Raw genomic sequence first — 18,925 nt, 5'->3', positions numbered from 1 at the left:
GTACTTTTATCAAGGCACACCTGTTAATTGAAATGCATTCCAGGTGACTACCTCATGAAGCTGGTTGAGAGAATGCCAAGAGTATGCAAAGCTGTCATCAAGGCAAAGGGTGGCTACTTAGAATATTCTAAAATATTAACACTTTTTGGGTCACTACATTCCATGTGTGTTATTTCATAGTTTTGATGTCTTCACTATTATTCTACAATGTAGAAAATGGTAAAAATAAAGAAAAACCCTTGAATGAGTAGGCATGCCCAAACTTTGGCTGGTACTGTAGATGGGTTTATGCTTCACAGAACGCCACCCATCATTCAAACACACTTTCATAACAACCTACAGAGGAAACAACTTGCATGTCGGCTTTACATCACAAACAAATAAAACAACTCGACAGCCGAGGAGGACCAAGGACGCAGACCAATCGACATGTAAATAATATTCTTCCTGGAAATAAGAGACCATGACACATGTTCATGTAGGTAAATGTTGTCCTTCCATAAACCACATAGGTGTCCAGGTGAATCCTGTCCAGTGGAAACACTGTGGTATTTGTTTAAACATTTGAGTCATTCAGCAGACACTCTTATACAGAGCAACTTACAGAAGCAATTAGGGTTAAGTGCCTTGCTCAAGGGCACATCAACAGATTTCAACTAGACAGCTCTGGGATACTGGCCCAACAGCTTCATCACTAGACTACTACCCAGCCCATGTTGGTAAAAATAATATATTACATCGGAGCTACTAGAGTGTGCAGCTTTTCCTTTTAAAATACTGTATTTTAACACTCATTAAAAAGGGGCTTTGCTAGCTGCTCAAAGACACACCACAAACAAGAACAATATTGTCCTGTCACTCTGTAATGCTACAAGGAAACAAACACCCCACCCCTATGATGGGTCTGATACAGGAAATACTGCTGCTGTCCTAAATTAGCTTTATATTCTGATCTTTATCTTTACTCAGAACGTTATCTTTATTCAGACCAGATTCAGCATGTTCATCTGCATTTGACATATAGACTTGGTAAGGCTTCATAAGGGTATATAATGCTGCGTAGTGCTCTATTTACTTGAGGAGCTGTGGGTTGACGAAGGTGATGAGGTCCTGTAGGAGTTTAAATGCAGATCCGATGAGGAAGTAGGGTCCAAAGGCCTTGATGAGGGAACGGAGGAAGGAGGGCTTTTTGGGGTCTTTTTGTTTGGACAGCAACACCTCCACCTCCTCAGGACTGCTCTCCCCCCCTACATGGTTGGACTCTCCCGCTGGCGGAGGTTTGGAGAAATGAGCCTGGGTGGACTGGTCCACAGCACTGTGGAGAGAAGGGGTAGAAATAGGTTCCAAGTAGAAGAAGCATTCATCACATCCAGTTTCTACCCTTGAACATGAAGTTAACCGATATACTGTATATTAACGCATGATTTTCTCACACAATCGGAATGTGGAGGGGTTGGATTCCAAAAGTCAATGAAACGCAACTCTCCCTCACACCTATAAACAGGTTTGAGCAATTACAGGCTTAGGTCTCTCTTTCATATCATTTTACTGGTTCTTTTGTTCACTGAAGGAAAACCAGACAGAACTTGGCAGAGACCTGAAGAGTAGCGAAAGAGCGAGCGCACATGAGAGTCAAAGAGAACGCTTGGAACAATGACAAGAGGTTAGAGATCAGCATTCAGCAGACACTCCCAAGCTGGTGTCAAGTGTGTTTGGACAAGATTTATTTTGACATTTTGGTCATTTCCCAGACACTCTTACAGTTAGTGTACATTCAACAACCACATCTCACAGTTTTCAAAACTTTCCTCAATAAAGCAGCCTTCTGCAAAGTCAGTGCAGGTAAGAAACAACTATTACAACGGTACTGTGGGTCCCATGGCTATGTAGCCTGGAAGATATACACTACCGTTCAACCGTTTGGGGTCACTGAGAAAAATGTCCTTGTTTTTGAAAGAAAAGCTCATTTTTTGTCCATTAAAATAACATACAATTGTTCAGAAATACAGTGTAGACATTGTTAATATTGTAAATGACTACTGTAGCTGGAAGGCCAGAATCCCGGAGTCGCCTCTTCACTGTTGATGTTGAGACTGATGTTTTGCAGGTACTATTTAATGAAGCTGCCAGTTGAGGAGGCGCCTGTGAGGCGCCTGTTTCTCAAACTAGACACTAATGTACTTGTCCTCTTGCTCAGTTGTGCACCGTGGCCTCCCACTCCTCTCTATTCTGGTTAGAGCCAGTTTGCGCTGTTCTGTGAAGGGAGTAGAACACAGCGTTGTACCCGATCTTCAGGTTCTTGGCAATTTCTCACATGGAACAGCCTTCATTTCTCAGAACATGAATAGAAGAAAGGTCTTTATTTCTGGCCATTTTGAGCCTGTAATCGAACCCACAAATGCTGATGTTCCAGATACTCAACTATTTTATAACCAGTTTTATTGCTTCTTTAATCAGCACAACAGTTTTCAGCTGTGCTAACATAATTGCAAAATGTTTTTCTAATGATCAATTAGCTTTTTAAAATGATCAACTTGGATTAGCTAACACAACGTGCCATTGAAACACAGGAGTGATGGTTGCTGATAATGGGCTTCTGTACGCCTATGTAGATATTCCATTAAAAATCTGCTGTTTCCAGCTACAATAGTCATTTACAACATTAACAATGTCTACCCTGTACTTCTGATCAATTTGATGTTATTTTAAATGGACAAAAAATGAGCTTTTCTTTAAAAAACATGGACATTTCTAGGTGACCCCCAAACCTTTGAACAGTAGTGTGTGTGTGTGTGTGTGTGTGTGTGTGTGTGTGTGTGTGTGTGTGTGTGTGTGTGTGTGTGTGTGTGTGTGTGTGTGTGTGTGTGTGTGTGTGTGTGTGTGTGTTAGTTAGTTATATATAACTCAGCATCGTTGCTTGCAAGCAAGCATTTCACAATAAACTCTACACCGGTTGTATTTCACTTTTTTATTTTATTTTTACCTTTTAATTTAATAGGCAAGTCAGTTAAGAACAAATTCTCATATTCAATGACGGCCTAGCCCCGGCCTAACCCGGATGACGCTGGGACAATTGTGCACCGCCCTATGTGGGTTTTTGATTTGGTATTGAAACCACACAGTAAATATCGGAGATAAAAGCTTTGGGAGAGTGAAGTTTCACATTCCATTTAGATGGCTTGTGTGTTTAGATTTGAGTTTTGGAGTGCCCTGTACTTTCCAGTTACGAGCCCAACAGAGAATAAATATTTTGCCGTTTCCAGCTACAATAGTCATTTACAACATTAACAATGTCTATACTGTATTTCTGATCAATTTGATGTTATTTAAAAATCGACAATTTAAAAAAACTTTTCCTTCAAAAACAAGGAAATTACTAGTGACCCCAAACTTTTGAACAGTAGTGTATGTCCAGTTTAAAATAAGCTGAAGCAAGAAAGCAGTTTCAGCTAATAGTTTTTTGCTCACGAAAGCTTGTTTGACAAGTTTAAGCAGAAGGTTTTTTTGTGGTAGCCACCTGCTTTGATAAGTTAAAGCAGACATTTTCAAAGAGAAACATTATATAAATCCTATCAATTATTAATATCGTAGGATTGGGATGAATTATAAAAATTGTTGTGGTACTCTGTGTTCAAGGCAGAAAGCAGGCTTAATATGGCTATCAGCAAGGCTATGCCAGCCAGATTTTCACTCTACTGCTTTCCAGTCACATTCCAGTTTTTTAAAATTCACTGCAGCAGCCTGTTGGAATTCTCTGTATGATGTAATAAACACATGTATTATGTAAACACATCAAAACACACAATGTTTCATCTGTGTGTTTTGTAACAATTTCTCGCCAACTCATCTTACTGATCTGTGGTGCTATTTCTGTCTTTGATGCTTGCTTTACTACTGTGTTTTTCCACCCAAGACCAGAGATGCAGAGACACTGACTCAACATATTAAATGATCAAAAAGGTGCTGCACAATCCAGTGGTTACTATGCGAACACATTTTTTTTTTTTAAACAGATATGAGTGATACTGGCTGGCGCCACATGAAAAACACTATCTTTCTCACACATACATGCACATGTACAAACACAAGCGTGCACACTCAGATCCCATAAAGACAACCCCCCCCTCAGCTCTCCACAGTCCTGGGAAAGATGTGAAAGGGCAAACTACTGTTGACTTAGGCGGTGTCATTTGGCTGTGTAACCTTAAACAAGGGAAACCATTCTCTACACAGTCGTACTGCTGGGTAAATGTTGTTGTAACAAGTAAAATAAGGAAATAAGGGTACTGATTTTCAAACTGTGAAAAAATGTATTTTAACAAAAAAGTTGGGAAAACATTGGAAGCCTTTGAGATAAGAAGCACCAAATAGAATATGTCCATTACAGGAAAGATTAAAGGAAATGTGGATGTAAAGTGTTAATGAGCTGAAATAAAAGATCCCCAGAAATGCTTTCGCTAAAATGTTGTAAACAAATTTGTTTACATCTGTGTTAGTGAGCATTTCTCATTTTCCAAGATAATCCATCCACCTGACAGGTGACGGCATGATCATTACACAGGTGCACCTTGTGCTGGGGATAATACAAAGCCACTCTAAAATGTGCAGTTTTAGACCAGCCACCCGAACAGCTGATGACACAGAGGTTGCACAACCGAAGAATTTCTGCACAAACTGTCAGAAAACGTTTCAGGGAAGCTCATCTGCGTGCTCGTCATCCTCACCAGAGTCTTGACCTGACCTCAGTCCAGCGTCGTAACAGACTTCAGTGGGCAAATGCTCACCTTCAATGGCCACTGGCACACTGGAGAAGTGTGCTCTTTACAGATGAATCCCGGTTTCAACTGTACCAGGTAGATGGCATTGTGTAGGCGAACGGTTTGCTGATGTCAACGTTGTAAACAGAGTGCCCTTTGATGGCGGTGGGGCTATGGTATGGGCAGGTATAAGCTACGGACAACGAACACAACTGTATTTTATCAATGGCAATTTGAATGCACGGTGATACCGTGACAAGATCCTGTTTGTTGTGCCCTTTCTCCGCCGCCATCACCGGTTTCAGCATGATAATGCACGGCCCCATGTTGCAAGGATCTGTACACAATTCCTAGAAGCTGAAAATGTGCCAGTTCTTCCATGGCCTGCATTCCCACCAGACATGTCACCCATCGAGCATATTTGGGATGCTCTGAATCGACGTGTCCTGGCAGCGTGTTCCAGTTCCGCCAAAATCCATCAGATTCGCAGAGCCATTGAAGTGGACTGGACAACATTCCACAACCAACAGCCTGATAAACTCTATGCCAAGGTGATGTGTCGATCTGCACGAGGCAAATTGTGGTCACACAAGATACTGACTGGTTTTTTGATCCACGCCCCTACCTTAAAAATAAAAAAAAGGTATCTATGACCAATAGATGCATATCTGTATTCCCAGTCATGTAAAATCCATAGATTAGGGCTTAATTGATTTATTTCAATTGACAGATTTCCTTATATGAACTGTAACTTTGCATGTTGCGTTTATATTTGTGTTCAGTATAATAATAGTTTTTCAGGTTCCTATTCTAACCCCCCCGCCCGCCCCCACCCTCTTTTGCTCCCTCTCTCCATCTCCGTCCCTCCCTACCTGTGAACCTTGGCCTGCTCCACCTCCCACTCCCGCAGTAGCTTGGGGACGACCACCTCTGAGCTGTCCCTCTTGTTCAGTGACCACAGGTCTTTGGCTTCCAGAGGGTTCTTATAGCCCTTGATGGCCATGCTGGGACAGAGAGGGACACAACACATTATTGGAGTGAAAGATCCTGGAAAATAATTGATCCGTGTCCAGGAAACCAGGGCACAGAGAGAAGACTTGTTTGCGGTTCCATTGATTATTGATCAAATGTACTGATTACTTGTGGGAATAACATACTTGAACATGAAATAGCTACAAGCCATACAAATGTACATGATAAGGCAATCCTGCACCAAGGTATAATTGTTAAACAGTATGTGTTGTATGGGAGAAATCATGTTACCTAGTGAACCACCAGAAGGTCATAGTGGAGAGGAAGCCAGCAGTTGATTGAGGACAAGGATTCTGAGGAGAAAGAGTAAGAAGAGGTCACCGTCTGTCTGTGTGTCTGGTTGACTCACAGGGTCTGTGTGTCTGTGTGTCTGGTTGACTCACGGGGTCTGTGTCTATGTTGGAGAAAAGTGGAGGTTTCTCATTGAAGCAAGAGAGGATAAGCTCGGCTACGATCAGGCTGAAGTAGAAATAGAATGTGGTGAAACGCAACTTGTCTGAAATCTCACTCTGAAACACAAGAACAGAGAAAGACATTTTGTTATGAAAGCCATTTCTTAAGGAGGCTGACAGACAATGCACTGACTGTCCTAGTCTCCTAAAATGCTCTTACATATCGATGATCAGTCCCCCCAAACCCTGCTGAGCTAAAAACAACTAAGTCATCCAAAATCATTCCTTTGTCTCCCTGACCACAAGCCATTTGAAATAAAATATATAAAACACAACTAGGGGCTAATTGTTAGGATCAATGGGATTGTAAATAACCAGAGCAGACCACAGGACTGATGTTGGCATGGTTTGACCTGGCTTGGCCCCAGTGTAGCTCTGGCTAGCTGTTAGGGCATTTTATTATGTTAAGAGTATTAGACAGCCCTCAGTAGGATAGGTTAGATAAGACGGCTAAGGCCCTGCAGGTCGCTAGGACAACAGACCTACTATTTCTCCTCTCTCTCACTCTCTTCACCAAACCTTGGCCCTGCCTAACCCCCAAAACAACCAGCCGTAAGTTCTTTAGCCAGGGAAGGAGAGGGAGGGAAGGAGGAGGAAGAGGGGGATGGAGACATCTATACATTTTAAACATCTCCTTCACCTCCGCTTATACAGTACACATTAGGGGAAACCCTGATCTCACCTGATATTTGGCCTGTAGGATCTTGGAGCGGAAAGGCACTATGGCACACAGCACTGACAGGAACCAGAATATAAATAGAATCCCTGAAGACTGGACCCCCCTCAACCTCTCAAACTGTATCAGAAACAAAGCTAGCAGCTGAGAAAGAGAGGGAAAAAGGGAGGGTGAGGGAGCGAGGCGTTAAAGTGATCACGATTTAGATAAGCACAGAAACACATAGGGCATGTAAAGGTGAACATGCATCTCAGCTCTACTCTCTCACTCATGCATAGGGCACGAGAGAGAGAGAAATGTGAGAAGAAAAAACAACAACTTGTGAACCAGCTTTGCAACAGCATGTTGCACCTCAGAGCGTGCAACATACAGTAAAGGTTAATGGAATACAATGACAATCTAATCATCTACAAACACAACAATCAGCCTGGTCTCATAGACTAGACGTAACATAGTAAACAAAAATCAAGTATATGTTACCTTTGGTATGGTTACATAACAGGGAAGGTTACTTAAGGCAAAAACGGTGGTTGGTCGTTATGGATGGATGAGCGTATAACGCAAATGTCTCTCAACCCAAAGGTTACATGTTCGAATCTCATCACGGACAGCTTTAGCTGATTAGAAAATACTACTTACTTTTTTTATCTACTTTACAACTACTTAGCATTTTAGCTTCCCCTTCACAATAACCCTTTAACATAACTCCTAACCTTAACCCCAACTTAGCTAATGTTAGCCACCTAGCTAACATTAGCGTTCGCCACCTAGCAACCTAGCTAATGCTAGCTAGCTACAACAAATTAGAATTTGTAACATAACATACATTGCAAATTTGTAACATATTGTCTTAATTGCAATTCGTAACATGTCATACGAATTGGGATCGTGCTTCCACCCATCCAGTACATCTACTCGAAACGTGGTCGTCACGGAGGCTATGCTTCCATCCATCCAGAACATTATACAAAATGGTGCCTGAGGAAGGCACGCAGCATCATCAAGGACCCCACACAACCCAGCCACAAGCTGTTCTCTCCCTTACCGTCTAGCAGACGGTATCAGAGCATGAGGTCTGATAGAAACTGTCTCTGAACTTTTTGGTATCTACAAGCCATCAGAGTTGAACTGGACTGACCACCTGCTCTGATTCTCTTCACCTTAGCACACATTACAACTACCAGACTCTTACTATACTGCTCAAGTTAAACACTTGCTCTCCATCCCCCCTTCACCCAAACACATGTAAATATTTTACTATAAATTGTGCCTTCCTGTATTACATTTATACTAAAATTGTTAATCTATTCTACTGCCATTCACTTCATGTTCATATTCTTGTTTTTAACTATTTATTATGGTTGTTGCATTGTCGGGAAGGAACCTGCAAGTAAGCATTTCATTGGACAATGTATACCATGTGTATCCCGCATGACTAATAAAACTTGAATTGTAAATCGTAACTTATCATACAAAATGGATGATGGACATCCACAAATTAATACATACTTTACTAATTTGAGTGTCCTAGATTTCCGGTTACTATGTTACGTCTACCCCTGAGTTCAGGTTGCAACAATACATACATGATTGATTGACAAGTTATGGATTCAAAATACTGGTCACTAAGCAACAAGACCCCAAAAATAAGAAATATTTTTCAGGAAGTGAGTTGAACACTGTACTGTATGACTGTACTGCATGTTTACAACGCCACGCCCTGTTGGTTGTGTACAAGTACCATCGTCATGCCGACCACCAGCGGAGTGACAAAGTAGATGGGTGGCTTTGAGTCCCCCTGCTGCAGCTCATGGAAGGTGCCGAAAAGATCTGTCCAACACACAATCCACAACACCAACCCAAAGACCTAGAGGAGGAACGGGGAGGGGCGAGAAAGAGAGAAAGAAATAAACCCAAAACTGAGCAGGAGTAATTTGATCAAAACCCATCTAAACCGTCTGAACCAGCTTGAATGTCTGGTACGTTTCCCAGTACTGGTCATTAGCCTGTCTGATAAACATTTCCACTATTCCCCTATCGTGCATCAATTAACTAATCTAATAAGGGCCACGAAACAGGGTATGAATCTCAGGCAACAAACAGTATTGCATCGAGAGAGAGACGGAGACAGAGAGACAACTGGACAGACGGCCGCATACAGTAGACCAGTGCGTGGTGTGGTCCCTCACCGTTTTCACTCTGTTAAGGACGGACATCATGATATAACCCTTGTTGTTCCTCTGGAGGTAGAAGAGGTAGAGAGGGCAAGCAAGCCACAGGTACACACAAGGCAGCCATGACAGCACTGACAGCTGGAAACATTCCGGCAGGTCTGGACTGTCCGTGTGGAGCGTCTGATTGGCTACCTAGAATCAAATAAAGATGGAGACCAATGGGTTGAGACCAATACACTTTAAATGTCAAATCATCAAACATATCCAGTGGGGCCTATCTGAAATTATAGTCCCTGTGCAGTGCTTTACTTTTGGACAGAACCCATGACATCAATATGGCCCGAAGTGGTGTCCTATATAGGCCTAGGGAATAGTGTGTCATTATGAACATACTCAGGTCTAGTGTTTGTTCTCACAGAACACCAGTAGTGTATATAAATTAGTACTGAACATTATCAGTAGTCAAGCCACTTGCTCCTTTCTGACCCCAGGTCATTTGGGGCTGTCTAGCTGTGTGGAATGTCGCATGACATCAGCTGGCTTAGGGGCCGAGAGGGAGACACGCACAGCATAGGTTGTTGCTGTTACGTAGAAGGGACAGTGTTCATACTGTAAACTTCCAATGAAAATGTAGAGGAGAAAACCACAGCTTCGGGATGAGTTGAATCACAGACACTAAGAACAGAGTAGTGACACTCGAGAGAGTGGGAAGCATCTTGTGATACAAAAACAAACTGCACTACTCTCAAACATCATATTTCATCATAAGAATAATTACATTTTTAAAGCACTTCATTATACAAGAATAATCTCAAAGTGCATTAAAGATCAAATAGAAATTGTTCAAAAAACAAATACACTGAGTATACAAAATATTAAGAACACCTGCGCCGGACAGGGCGGCAGATGTGTTACGTGTCCCCAACTGATCGTGTTTTTTGTTTGTTTATTTGCATTGTTTAACTTTTTTTTCACTTATTTTGTACATAATGTTGCCGCTACCGTCTGTTATGACCAAAAATAACTTCTAGACATCAGGACTGAGATTACTCACCACGGACTGGCAGAATCCTCTTTTTCCCCCTTTAACGAGTCTGACGAGCCCGACGCGAACGATATATTGCCTATCGGGAACAGGCCCAGATCTCTGTGATTTGCGTGAAGAGGAGGTGGAGAAAAAGGGGCCAGAGGGCAGGCTGCATTCTGAGAATTCGTATGCGATCGAATTAACCCCCACTTCCTTCCATTCTGGTAGCAAACGTGCAATCTTTGGAGAATAAATCGATGACCTACGCGGAAGATTAAATACTAACGGGACATTCAAAACTGTAATATCTTATCCTTCACAGAGTCGTGGCTGAATGACGACACCGTCAACATACAGCTGGCTGGTTATACGCTGCACCGGCAGGATAGAACAGCGGCGTCTGGTAAGACAAGGGGCGGTGGACTAAGTATTTTTATAAATAACAGCGTATAGAGTACCTCATGATAAAATGTAGACCACACAATCTACAGTGCCTTGCGAAAGTATTCGGCCCCCTTGAACTTTGCGACCTTTTGCCACATTTCAGGCTTCAAACATAAAGATATAAAACTGTATTTTTTGTGAAGAATCAACAACAAGTGGGACACAATCATGAAGTGGAATGACATTTATTGGATATTTCAAACTTTTTTTTAACAAATCAAAAACTGAAAAATTGGGCGTGCAAAATTATTCAGCCCCCTTAAGTTAATACTTTGTAGCGCCACCTTTTGCTGCGATTACAGCTGTAAGTCGCTTGGGTATGTCTATCAGTTTTGCACATCGAGAGACTGAAATCTTTTCCCATTCCTCCTTGCAAAACAGCTCGAGCTCAGTGAGGTTGGATGGAGAGCATTTGTGAACAGCAGTTTTCAGTTCTTTCCACAGATTCTCGATTGGATTCAGGTCTGGACTTTGACATTCTAACACCTGGATATGTTTATTTTTGAACCATTCCATTGTAGATTTTGCTTTATGTTTTGGATCATTGTCTTGTTGGAAGACAAATCTCCGTCCCAGTCTCAGGTCTTTTGCAGACTCCATCAGGTTCTTCCAGAATGGTCCTGTATTTGGCTCCATCCATCTTCCCATCAATTTTAACCATCTTCCCTGTCCCTGCTGAAGAAAAGCAGGCCCAAACCATGATGCTGCCACCACCATGTTTGACAGTGGGGATGGTGTGTTCAGGGTGATGAGCTGTGTTGCTTTTACGCCAAACATAACGTTTTGCATTGTTGCCAAAAAGTTCAATTTTGGTTTCATCTGACCAGAGCACCTTCTTCCACATGTTTGGTGTGTCTCCCAGGTGGCTGTGGCAAACTTTAAACAACACTTTTTATGGATATCTTTAAGAAATGGCTTTCTTCTTGCCACTCTTCCATAAAGGCCAGATTTGTGCAATATACGACTGATTGTTGTCCTATGGACAGAGTCTCCCACCTCAGCTGTAGATCTCTGCAGTTCATCCAGAGTGATCATGGGCCTCTTGGCTGCATCTCTGATCAGTCTTCTCCTTTTATGAGCTGAAAGTTTAGAGGGACGGCCAGGTCTTGGTAGATTTGCAGTGGTCTGATACTCCTTCCATTTCAATATTATTGCTTGCACAGTGCTCCTTGGGATGTTTAAAGCTTGGGAAATATTTTTGTATCCAAATCCGGCTTTAAACTTCTTCACAACAGTATCTCGGACCTGCCTGGTGTGTTCCTTGTTCTTCATGATGCTCTCTGCGCTTTTAACGGACCTCTGAGACAATCACAGTGCAGGTGCATTTATACGGAGACTTGATTACACACAGGTGGATTGTATTTATCATCATTAGTCATTTAGGTCAATATTGGATCATTCAGAGATCCTCACTGAACTTCTGGAGAGAGTTTGCTGCACTGAAAGTAAAGGGGCTGAATAATTTTGCACGCCCAATTTTTCAGTTTTTGATTTGTTTAAAAAAAGTTTGAAATATCCAATAAATGTCGTTCCACTTCATGATTGTGTCCCACTTGTTGTTGATTCTTCACAAAAAAATACAGTTTTATATCTTTATGTTTGAAGTCTGAAATGTGGCAAAAGGTCGCAAAGTTCAAGGGGGCCGAATACTTTCGCAAGGCACTGTACCTATAGAGTTTCAGTATTTTTTTTCATAGCTGTTTTACGTACCACCACAGTCAGAGGCTGGCATTAAGACAGCATTGAATGAGCTGTATTTTGCCATAAGCAAACAAGAAAATGCTCACCTAGAGGCAGCGCTCCTAGTAGATGGGGACTGTAATGCAGGGAAACTTAAATCCACATTTCTATCAACATGTTAAATGTGCAACCAGAGAGAGAAAACTCTGGATCACATTTACTCCACACACAGCTCTCCCTTGCCCTCTATTTGGCAACTATGACCATCATTCTATCCTCCTGATTCCTGCTTACAAGCAAAAATTAAAGCAGGAGGCACCAGTGACTAGATCAATAAAAAATTATCAGATGAAGCAGATGCTACGCTACAGGACTGTTTTGCTATCACCGATTCCTCCGAAACCATTGAAGTACACATCAGTCATTGGCTTCATTCATAAGTGCATTGATAACATCGTCCCCACAATAACAGTACATACATACCCCAACCAGAAGCCATGGATTACAGGCAACATCTGCCCTGAGCTAAAGGCTAGAGCTGCCGCTTTCAAGGAGCGAAACTCAGAAGCTTATAAGAAATCCTGCTATGCCAGCTGACGAACCATGAAATAGGCAAAGCATCACTACAGGACTAAAATCGAATCGTACTACGCAGGCTCTGACGCTCGTCAGATGTGGCAGTGCTTGCAAACCATTACAGACTACAAAAGGGAAGCACAGCCGAGAGCTGCCCAGTGACACGAGCCTGCCAGACGAGCTAAACTACTTCTATGCTCGCTTCGAGGCAAATAACACCGAAACATGCATGAGAGCACCAGCTGTTCTGGAAGACTGTGTGATCATGCTCTCCGCAGCCGATGTGAGTAAGACTTTGAAAGGCTGGCCATGGCTCACATTAACACCATTATCCCAGAAACCCTAGACCCACTCAAATTTGCATACCGCCCAAACAGATCCACAGATGACGCAATCTCTATTACACGCCACACTGCCCTTTCCCACCTGGACAAAAGGAGCACCTATGTGAGAATGCTATTCATTGACTACAACTCAGCGTTCAACACCATAGTGCCCTCAAAGCCCATCAATAAGTTAAGGACCCTGGGACTAAACACTTCCCTCTGCAACAGGATCCTGGACTTCCTAATGGGCCATCCCCAGGTGGTAAGGGTAGGGAACAACACATCCACCATGCTGATCCTCAACACAGGATCAACTCAGTCCCCTCCTGTACTCCCTGTTCACTCATGACTACAAGGCCAGGCACAAGTCCAACTCCATTAAGTTGCCGATGACAACGATGACAAGACAGCCTATTAGAGAGGAGGTCAGATAACAACCTCTTCCTCAAAATGATCAAGACAAAAGGAGATGACTGTGGACTAAAGGAAAAAGAGGACCGAGCACACCCCTATTCTCATCGACGGGGATACAGTGGAGCAGGTTGAGAGCTTCAAGTTCCTTGGTGTCCACATCACCAACATGGTCCAAGCACACCAAGACAGTTGTGAAGAGGGCATGACAAAACCTATTCCCCCTAAGGAAACTGAAAAGATTTAGCATGGGTCCTCAGATCCTCAAAAGGTTCTACAGCTGCCCCATTGAGAGCATCCTGACTGGTTGTATCACTGCCTGGTATGGCAACTGCTCAGCCTCCGACCGCAAGGCGCTACAGAGGGGAGTGCGTACGGCCCAGTACATCACAGGGGCCAAGCCTCCTGCAATCCAGGACCTCTATACCAGGCGGTGTCCGATGAAGGCCCTAAAAATGGTCAGACTCCATCCACCCTAGTCATAGATTGTTCTCTCTGCTACCGCACGGCAAGCAGTACCGGAGCGACAAGTCTAGGTCCATGAGGATTATAAACAGCTTCTACCCCCAAGCCATAAGACTTCTGAACACCTAATCAAATGGCTACCCAGACTATTTGCATTGCCTCCCATTTTACACCACTGCTACTCTCTGTTGTTATCATCTATGCATCGTCACTTTAATAACTCTACCTACATGTACATATTATCTCAACTAACCGGTGCCCCTGCACATAGACTCTGTACCAGTACCCCTCTGTATATAGTCTCGCTATTGTTATTTTACTGCTGCTCTTTAACTAAGTGTTACTTTTTTTTCTTTCCCATATTTTTTAAAAACTGCATTGTTGGTTTGGGGCTCGTACGTAAGCATTTCACTAAGGTCTACACCTGTTATATTCGGTGCATGTGACTAATACATGTTATTTGATCTTTCCATGACATCGCTTTCACCTGGTCAGTCTGATCCCTTATTGATGTCACTTGTTAAATCCACTTCAGTCAATGTAGATTAAGGGGATGAGACAGGTTAAAGAATGATTTTTAAACAATGACACAATTGAGACATGGATAGTGTATGTGTGCCATTCAGAGGCTGAATGGGCAAGACAAAATATTTAAGTGCCTTAGAATGGGGTATGGTAGTAGGTGCCAGGCGCACCGGTCTGTGTCAAGAGTTTGTGTGTATCAAGAATGGTCCACCACCCAAAAGGCCATCCAGCCAACTTGACAACGGTGGGAAGCATTGGAATCAACATGGACCAGCATCCCTGTGGAACGCATTCAACACCTTATAGAGTCCATACCCCAATGAATTGAGGCTGTTCGGAGGGGGGAAAAGGGGGGTGCAACTCATTATTAGGAAGGTGTTCCTAATGTTTGGTATACTCCGTGTATATGCCATTTAGCATATATTTACAGCTTATGGTCATAGTTTTCTCCATTCTACATCAATAAAGCTAAGTTAAAGGTCCAATGCGGCTCAATATCAAAATAGCTTCTGAGCGAAGAGCCATTTCTCAAGCAAGAATTTGATAGGACTGGTCGGAGTGGTCTGAGTAGGAGGGGAGAACTGAAAACTAGCTATTATTGGCAGAGAGGTTTGGAACTATTTCTTATTGGTGTATTAACTAATTTACCGCCTGATGTTATCAGGCAGGCCAAAACACCATCCCACCAAAACAGACTGAAAAGACTGGCTGAAATTACAAACAGCTCTTACACTAAAATGGCAGTCATTTTAACAATATAATTCCAACCTCGTACAGTAGTGTGGAAATATATACAAAACACAGGACCATCTCATTTATGACTGCACTGGAGCTTTCATTTAGCCAGCCAGTGAGACTGGACAGCAAGGCAGGGACTCCTAATGAAGAGAAATGACTGCTAGTTACATTTATGTTAGGGCATACTTCTTTGAAATTATTTTAGGGATCAAAAGAGAATATATAATATTCCAGGTTAGCATATGTACAGTACGCAAATAAGGTTATTTCCCAGTAAAGTTACCGGACCCGGTGAGTCATCATACTCATAAACAGACATTAGCTGTTATAACTCCTAATGACAGCTGCTATGACAGTCTTATGACAGTGCCATGTAGGCATTATAGCACTAACACAACTAAAGTGCTACCAGTTTTCCGAGGCCCGATAACAATCCCAAAAGCCAGTGAGAGTATCTATGTAAGTATTTACCATGAATAGCTAAAGGATGCAGCCATATCTCAACAGCATGAGGGGAAAGCATACCGTATCAAACGTCATATCGGCAGTGTGGCAGGCAGCCAGTAGTGAATGTGCTTTTAAGGACCGGACCACGCAATGGTGGAACAGAATAGAAGAGGCCCAACCCCAGATACTTGGCTAGATAAACACAGCTGCCCATGTTTCTGCCTGTCGGCACCCATCAGGGGAGTATGTGTGGACGTGTGTGCATGCCGTGTGTCTGTATGATGTGGGGGGGGGGGCTGATCCATCCCATCTGTCAGTTTCCATGTCTGTAATGTACGTGCAAAAACATCCCAGGTGTCCTCCTAATAGTCTTCAGAACAACATGGAGAATGTGAGACCACAGCTACACAGCTACATTTGTAAAAATGTGTGAATATGATAAGCAAGACACAATTTATTTGTACATATTCACATTGCCAAACTTGATTAAGGTTAATTTGTTCAGATGCCCTTTTAAAGCCAAAGAACTCACATACAGTTAGACACATGAACCATACCATTCCTTCCAATTAAACAAGTATAAATCAGTTGACAACAACAGAGGTGGCACTTTGGTCTTCAGTAGGCCTATAGTTATACATAGAATGACTGGCCTTTACATTTGGCCCATCTGCTTAATGGCCAGGATGAAAGAGCAGACCCTGACTGAAAGAGCAGAGCATCATGACTGAATCATATTAGTGTGACAGGACACAGGAATAAACAGTATAAATCAAAAAGGGACTGAACTGAATGAAGTGTGACTAAATAAAGTGAAGGTTTGCCCCTAGCCTGGCTAACAACCCAAACTCTGTATAACCAGGTTACTAGTTTTCCATTGTACCACGTGGTATGTTGCATCAGGCTAGGCGCCTCCCCAGTGTGGTCATTATTTAGCTGCATCACTACAGTGGCTCAAATAAATATGACACTAGGGAACAGTCACACACCCTGAGCATTAGAAAACAAAAAACGCATCGACTTTGCTCTCAGCGAGTCACAAAGCATGGCCTTCGCCTTTCCACTCTACGTGATGAGAACAATGCCCAGGTCTGTGGGTAGGTTGTGGTGGGTGGAGTAGAAGCTATGATTGGATGTTAGGTTGTGGTGTGTAGAGTAGAAGCTACAATTGGATGGTAGGTTGTGGTGTGTAGAGTAGAAGCTACGGTTGGATGGTAGGTTGTGGTGTGTAGAGTAGAAGCTACGATTGGAGGGTAGGTTGTGGTGTGTAGAGTAGAGTAGAAGCTACGATTGGATGGTAGGTTGTGGTGTGTAGAGTAGAGTAGAAGCTACGATTGGATGGTAGGTTGTGGTGTGTAGAGTAGAGTAGAAGCTACGATTGGATGGTAGGTTGTGGTGTGTAGAGTAGAGTAGAAGCTACGATTGGATGGTAGGTTGTGGTGTGTAGAGTAGAGTAGAAGCTACGATTGGATGGTAGGTTGTGGTGTGTAGAGTAGAGTAGAAGCTACGATTGGATGGTAGGTTGTGGTGTGTAGAGTAGAGTAGAAGCTACGATTGGATGGTAGGTTGTGGTGTGTAGAGTAGAGTAGAAGCTACGATTGGATGGTAGGTTGTGGTGTGTAGAGTAGAGTAGAAGCTACGATTGGATGGTAGGTTGTGGTGTGTAGAGTAGAGTAGAAGCTACGATTGGATGGTAGGTTGTGGTGTGTAGAGTAGAAGCTATGATTGGATGATAGATTGTGGTGTGTAGAGTAGAAGCTACGACTGGATGGTAGGTTGTGGTGTGTAGAGTAGAAGCTACGACTGGATGGTAGGTTGTGGTGTGTAGAGTAGAAGCTACGACTGGATGGTAGGTTGTGGTGTGTAGAGTAGAAGCTACGACTGGATGGTAGGTTGTGGTGTGTAGAGTAGAAGCTACGACTGGATGGTAGGTTGTGGTGTGTAGAGTAGAAGCTACGATTGGATGGTAGGTTCTGGTGTGTAGAGTAGAGTAGAAGCTACGATTGGATGGTAGGTTGTGGTGTGTAGAGTAGAGTAGAAGCTACGATTGGATGGTAGGTTCTGGTGTGTAGAGTAGAGTAGAAGCTATGATTGGATGGTAGGTTGTGGTGTGTAGAGTAGAGTAGAAGCTATGATTGGATGGTAGGTTGTGGTGTGTAGAGTAGAAGCTATGATTGGATGGTAGGTTGTGGTGTGTAGAGTAGAAGCTATGATTGGATGGTAGATTGTGGTGTGTAGAGTAGAAGCTATGATTGGATGGTAGATTGTGGTGTGTAGAGTAGAAGCTATGATTAGATGATAGCTTCTACTCTACACACCACAATCTATGATTGGATGGTAGATTGTGGTGTGTAGAGTAGAAGCTATGATTGGATGGTAGGTTTGCGGTGTGTAACTGGCTGGTCCGTGTGTGATACACACCAGCCATTCCTTTCTGTAGAGTCTGCCTGTCTCATCAAACTTCAGTACAGATGGCGGATGGTTAGCAGCACTAGTCAGTATTTACTGTATGTTTTGCATCTAAAATCAGGCCTGCTGGGTTGTGTTAACCAGTTTGAGGGAGGTAGCTAGCAGCCATCGCTCTGCTAATGACTTTAGCGTCCCTGTCCAGGAGAACAAATATTACATTATGGGGGTGATACTGAATTATGTAAATAAATAGCTGTTTGTCCAAGGAAGGTCACCTTTCTTTGATGCCAGTGACGAGGCTGGTTTGAGAATGAATGCAAATGTTTGGCCGGTCATTATTACTCACTTTATCATTGGGACCATTTCTGGAATCAAACTCTTTACATTTTTGTGTAGTAATTAACATTAATAGTCCTTTGACATCAACACATCACAATGTAAAGAGTTATAGCTTGGCAGTGTCATGGTGAGTCTATAAGCTAGCTTCTTTTCTCCCATCCCCCTCCAGTGAAATTAATGTATGGAACACCCTCTGTGAGCATGATTGATAACTTTGCATTGCAAAGGCAGTGTATGCAAATAAATCATGGGCTGACAAGTAAAGCAAAGGAGATAGGGAGGAAAAAAGGGTAGCGGTTAGCATTGCTTTTTACAGAGCACGAGTCTCATCTCCCAAATGGCTAGAATGGGTGGAAACAGATAAGAGTAGTATGCACTCACTATTGTAAGTCACTCTGGACGAGAGAATCTGCTAAATATCTCAAATGTGAGAGAGATGGGGAAAAT

General features: G+C 42.8%; 1 protein-coding gene across 5 annotated transcripts in view; it reads right to left on the bottom strand.

Moving 5' to 3' along the window:
- The window catches only part of abcc3 (ATP-binding cassette, sub-family C (CFTR/MRP), member 3), a 62,437-nt gene that overhangs the window by 27,210 nt on the left and 16,302 nt on the right, over positions 1-18,925 (bottom strand). For all 5 annotated transcript variants that reach the window (XR_006839687.1, XM_046357012.1, XM_046357011.1 and 2 more), the window contains exons 2-8: positions 9,107-9,283; positions 8,659-8,784; positions 6,924-7,061; positions 6,173-6,298; positions 6,021-6,082; positions 5,630-5,761; positions 1,076-1,315 (exon numbers count right to left, since the gene is read on the bottom strand). Coding sequence is in view for 4 of the 5 variants with exons in the window: in XM_046357012.1 (XP_046212968.1) it covers positions 1,076-1,315; positions 5,630-5,761; positions 6,021-6,082; positions 6,173-6,298; positions 6,924-7,061; positions 8,659-8,784; positions 9,107-9,283 (1,001 nt within the window). In the remaining variant the exon portion in view is untranslated. The remainder of the gene's footprint in view (positions 1-1,075; positions 1,316-5,629; positions 5,762-6,020; positions 6,083-6,172; positions 6,299-6,923; positions 7,062-8,658; positions 8,785-9,106; positions 9,284-18,925) is intronic.

Source organism: Oncorhynchus gorbuscha, linkage group LG07 (genome assembly GCF_021184085.1).
Source record: "Oncorhynchus gorbuscha isolate QuinsamMale2020 ecotype Even-year linkage group LG07, OgorEven_v1.0, whole genome shotgun sequence".
In the NCBI taxonomy this organism is placed as follows: Eukaryota; Metazoa; Chordata; class Actinopteri; order Salmoniformes; family Salmonidae; genus Oncorhynchus; species Oncorhynchus gorbuscha.
This window is presented reverse-complemented; position numbering and strand designations above follow the sequence as displayed.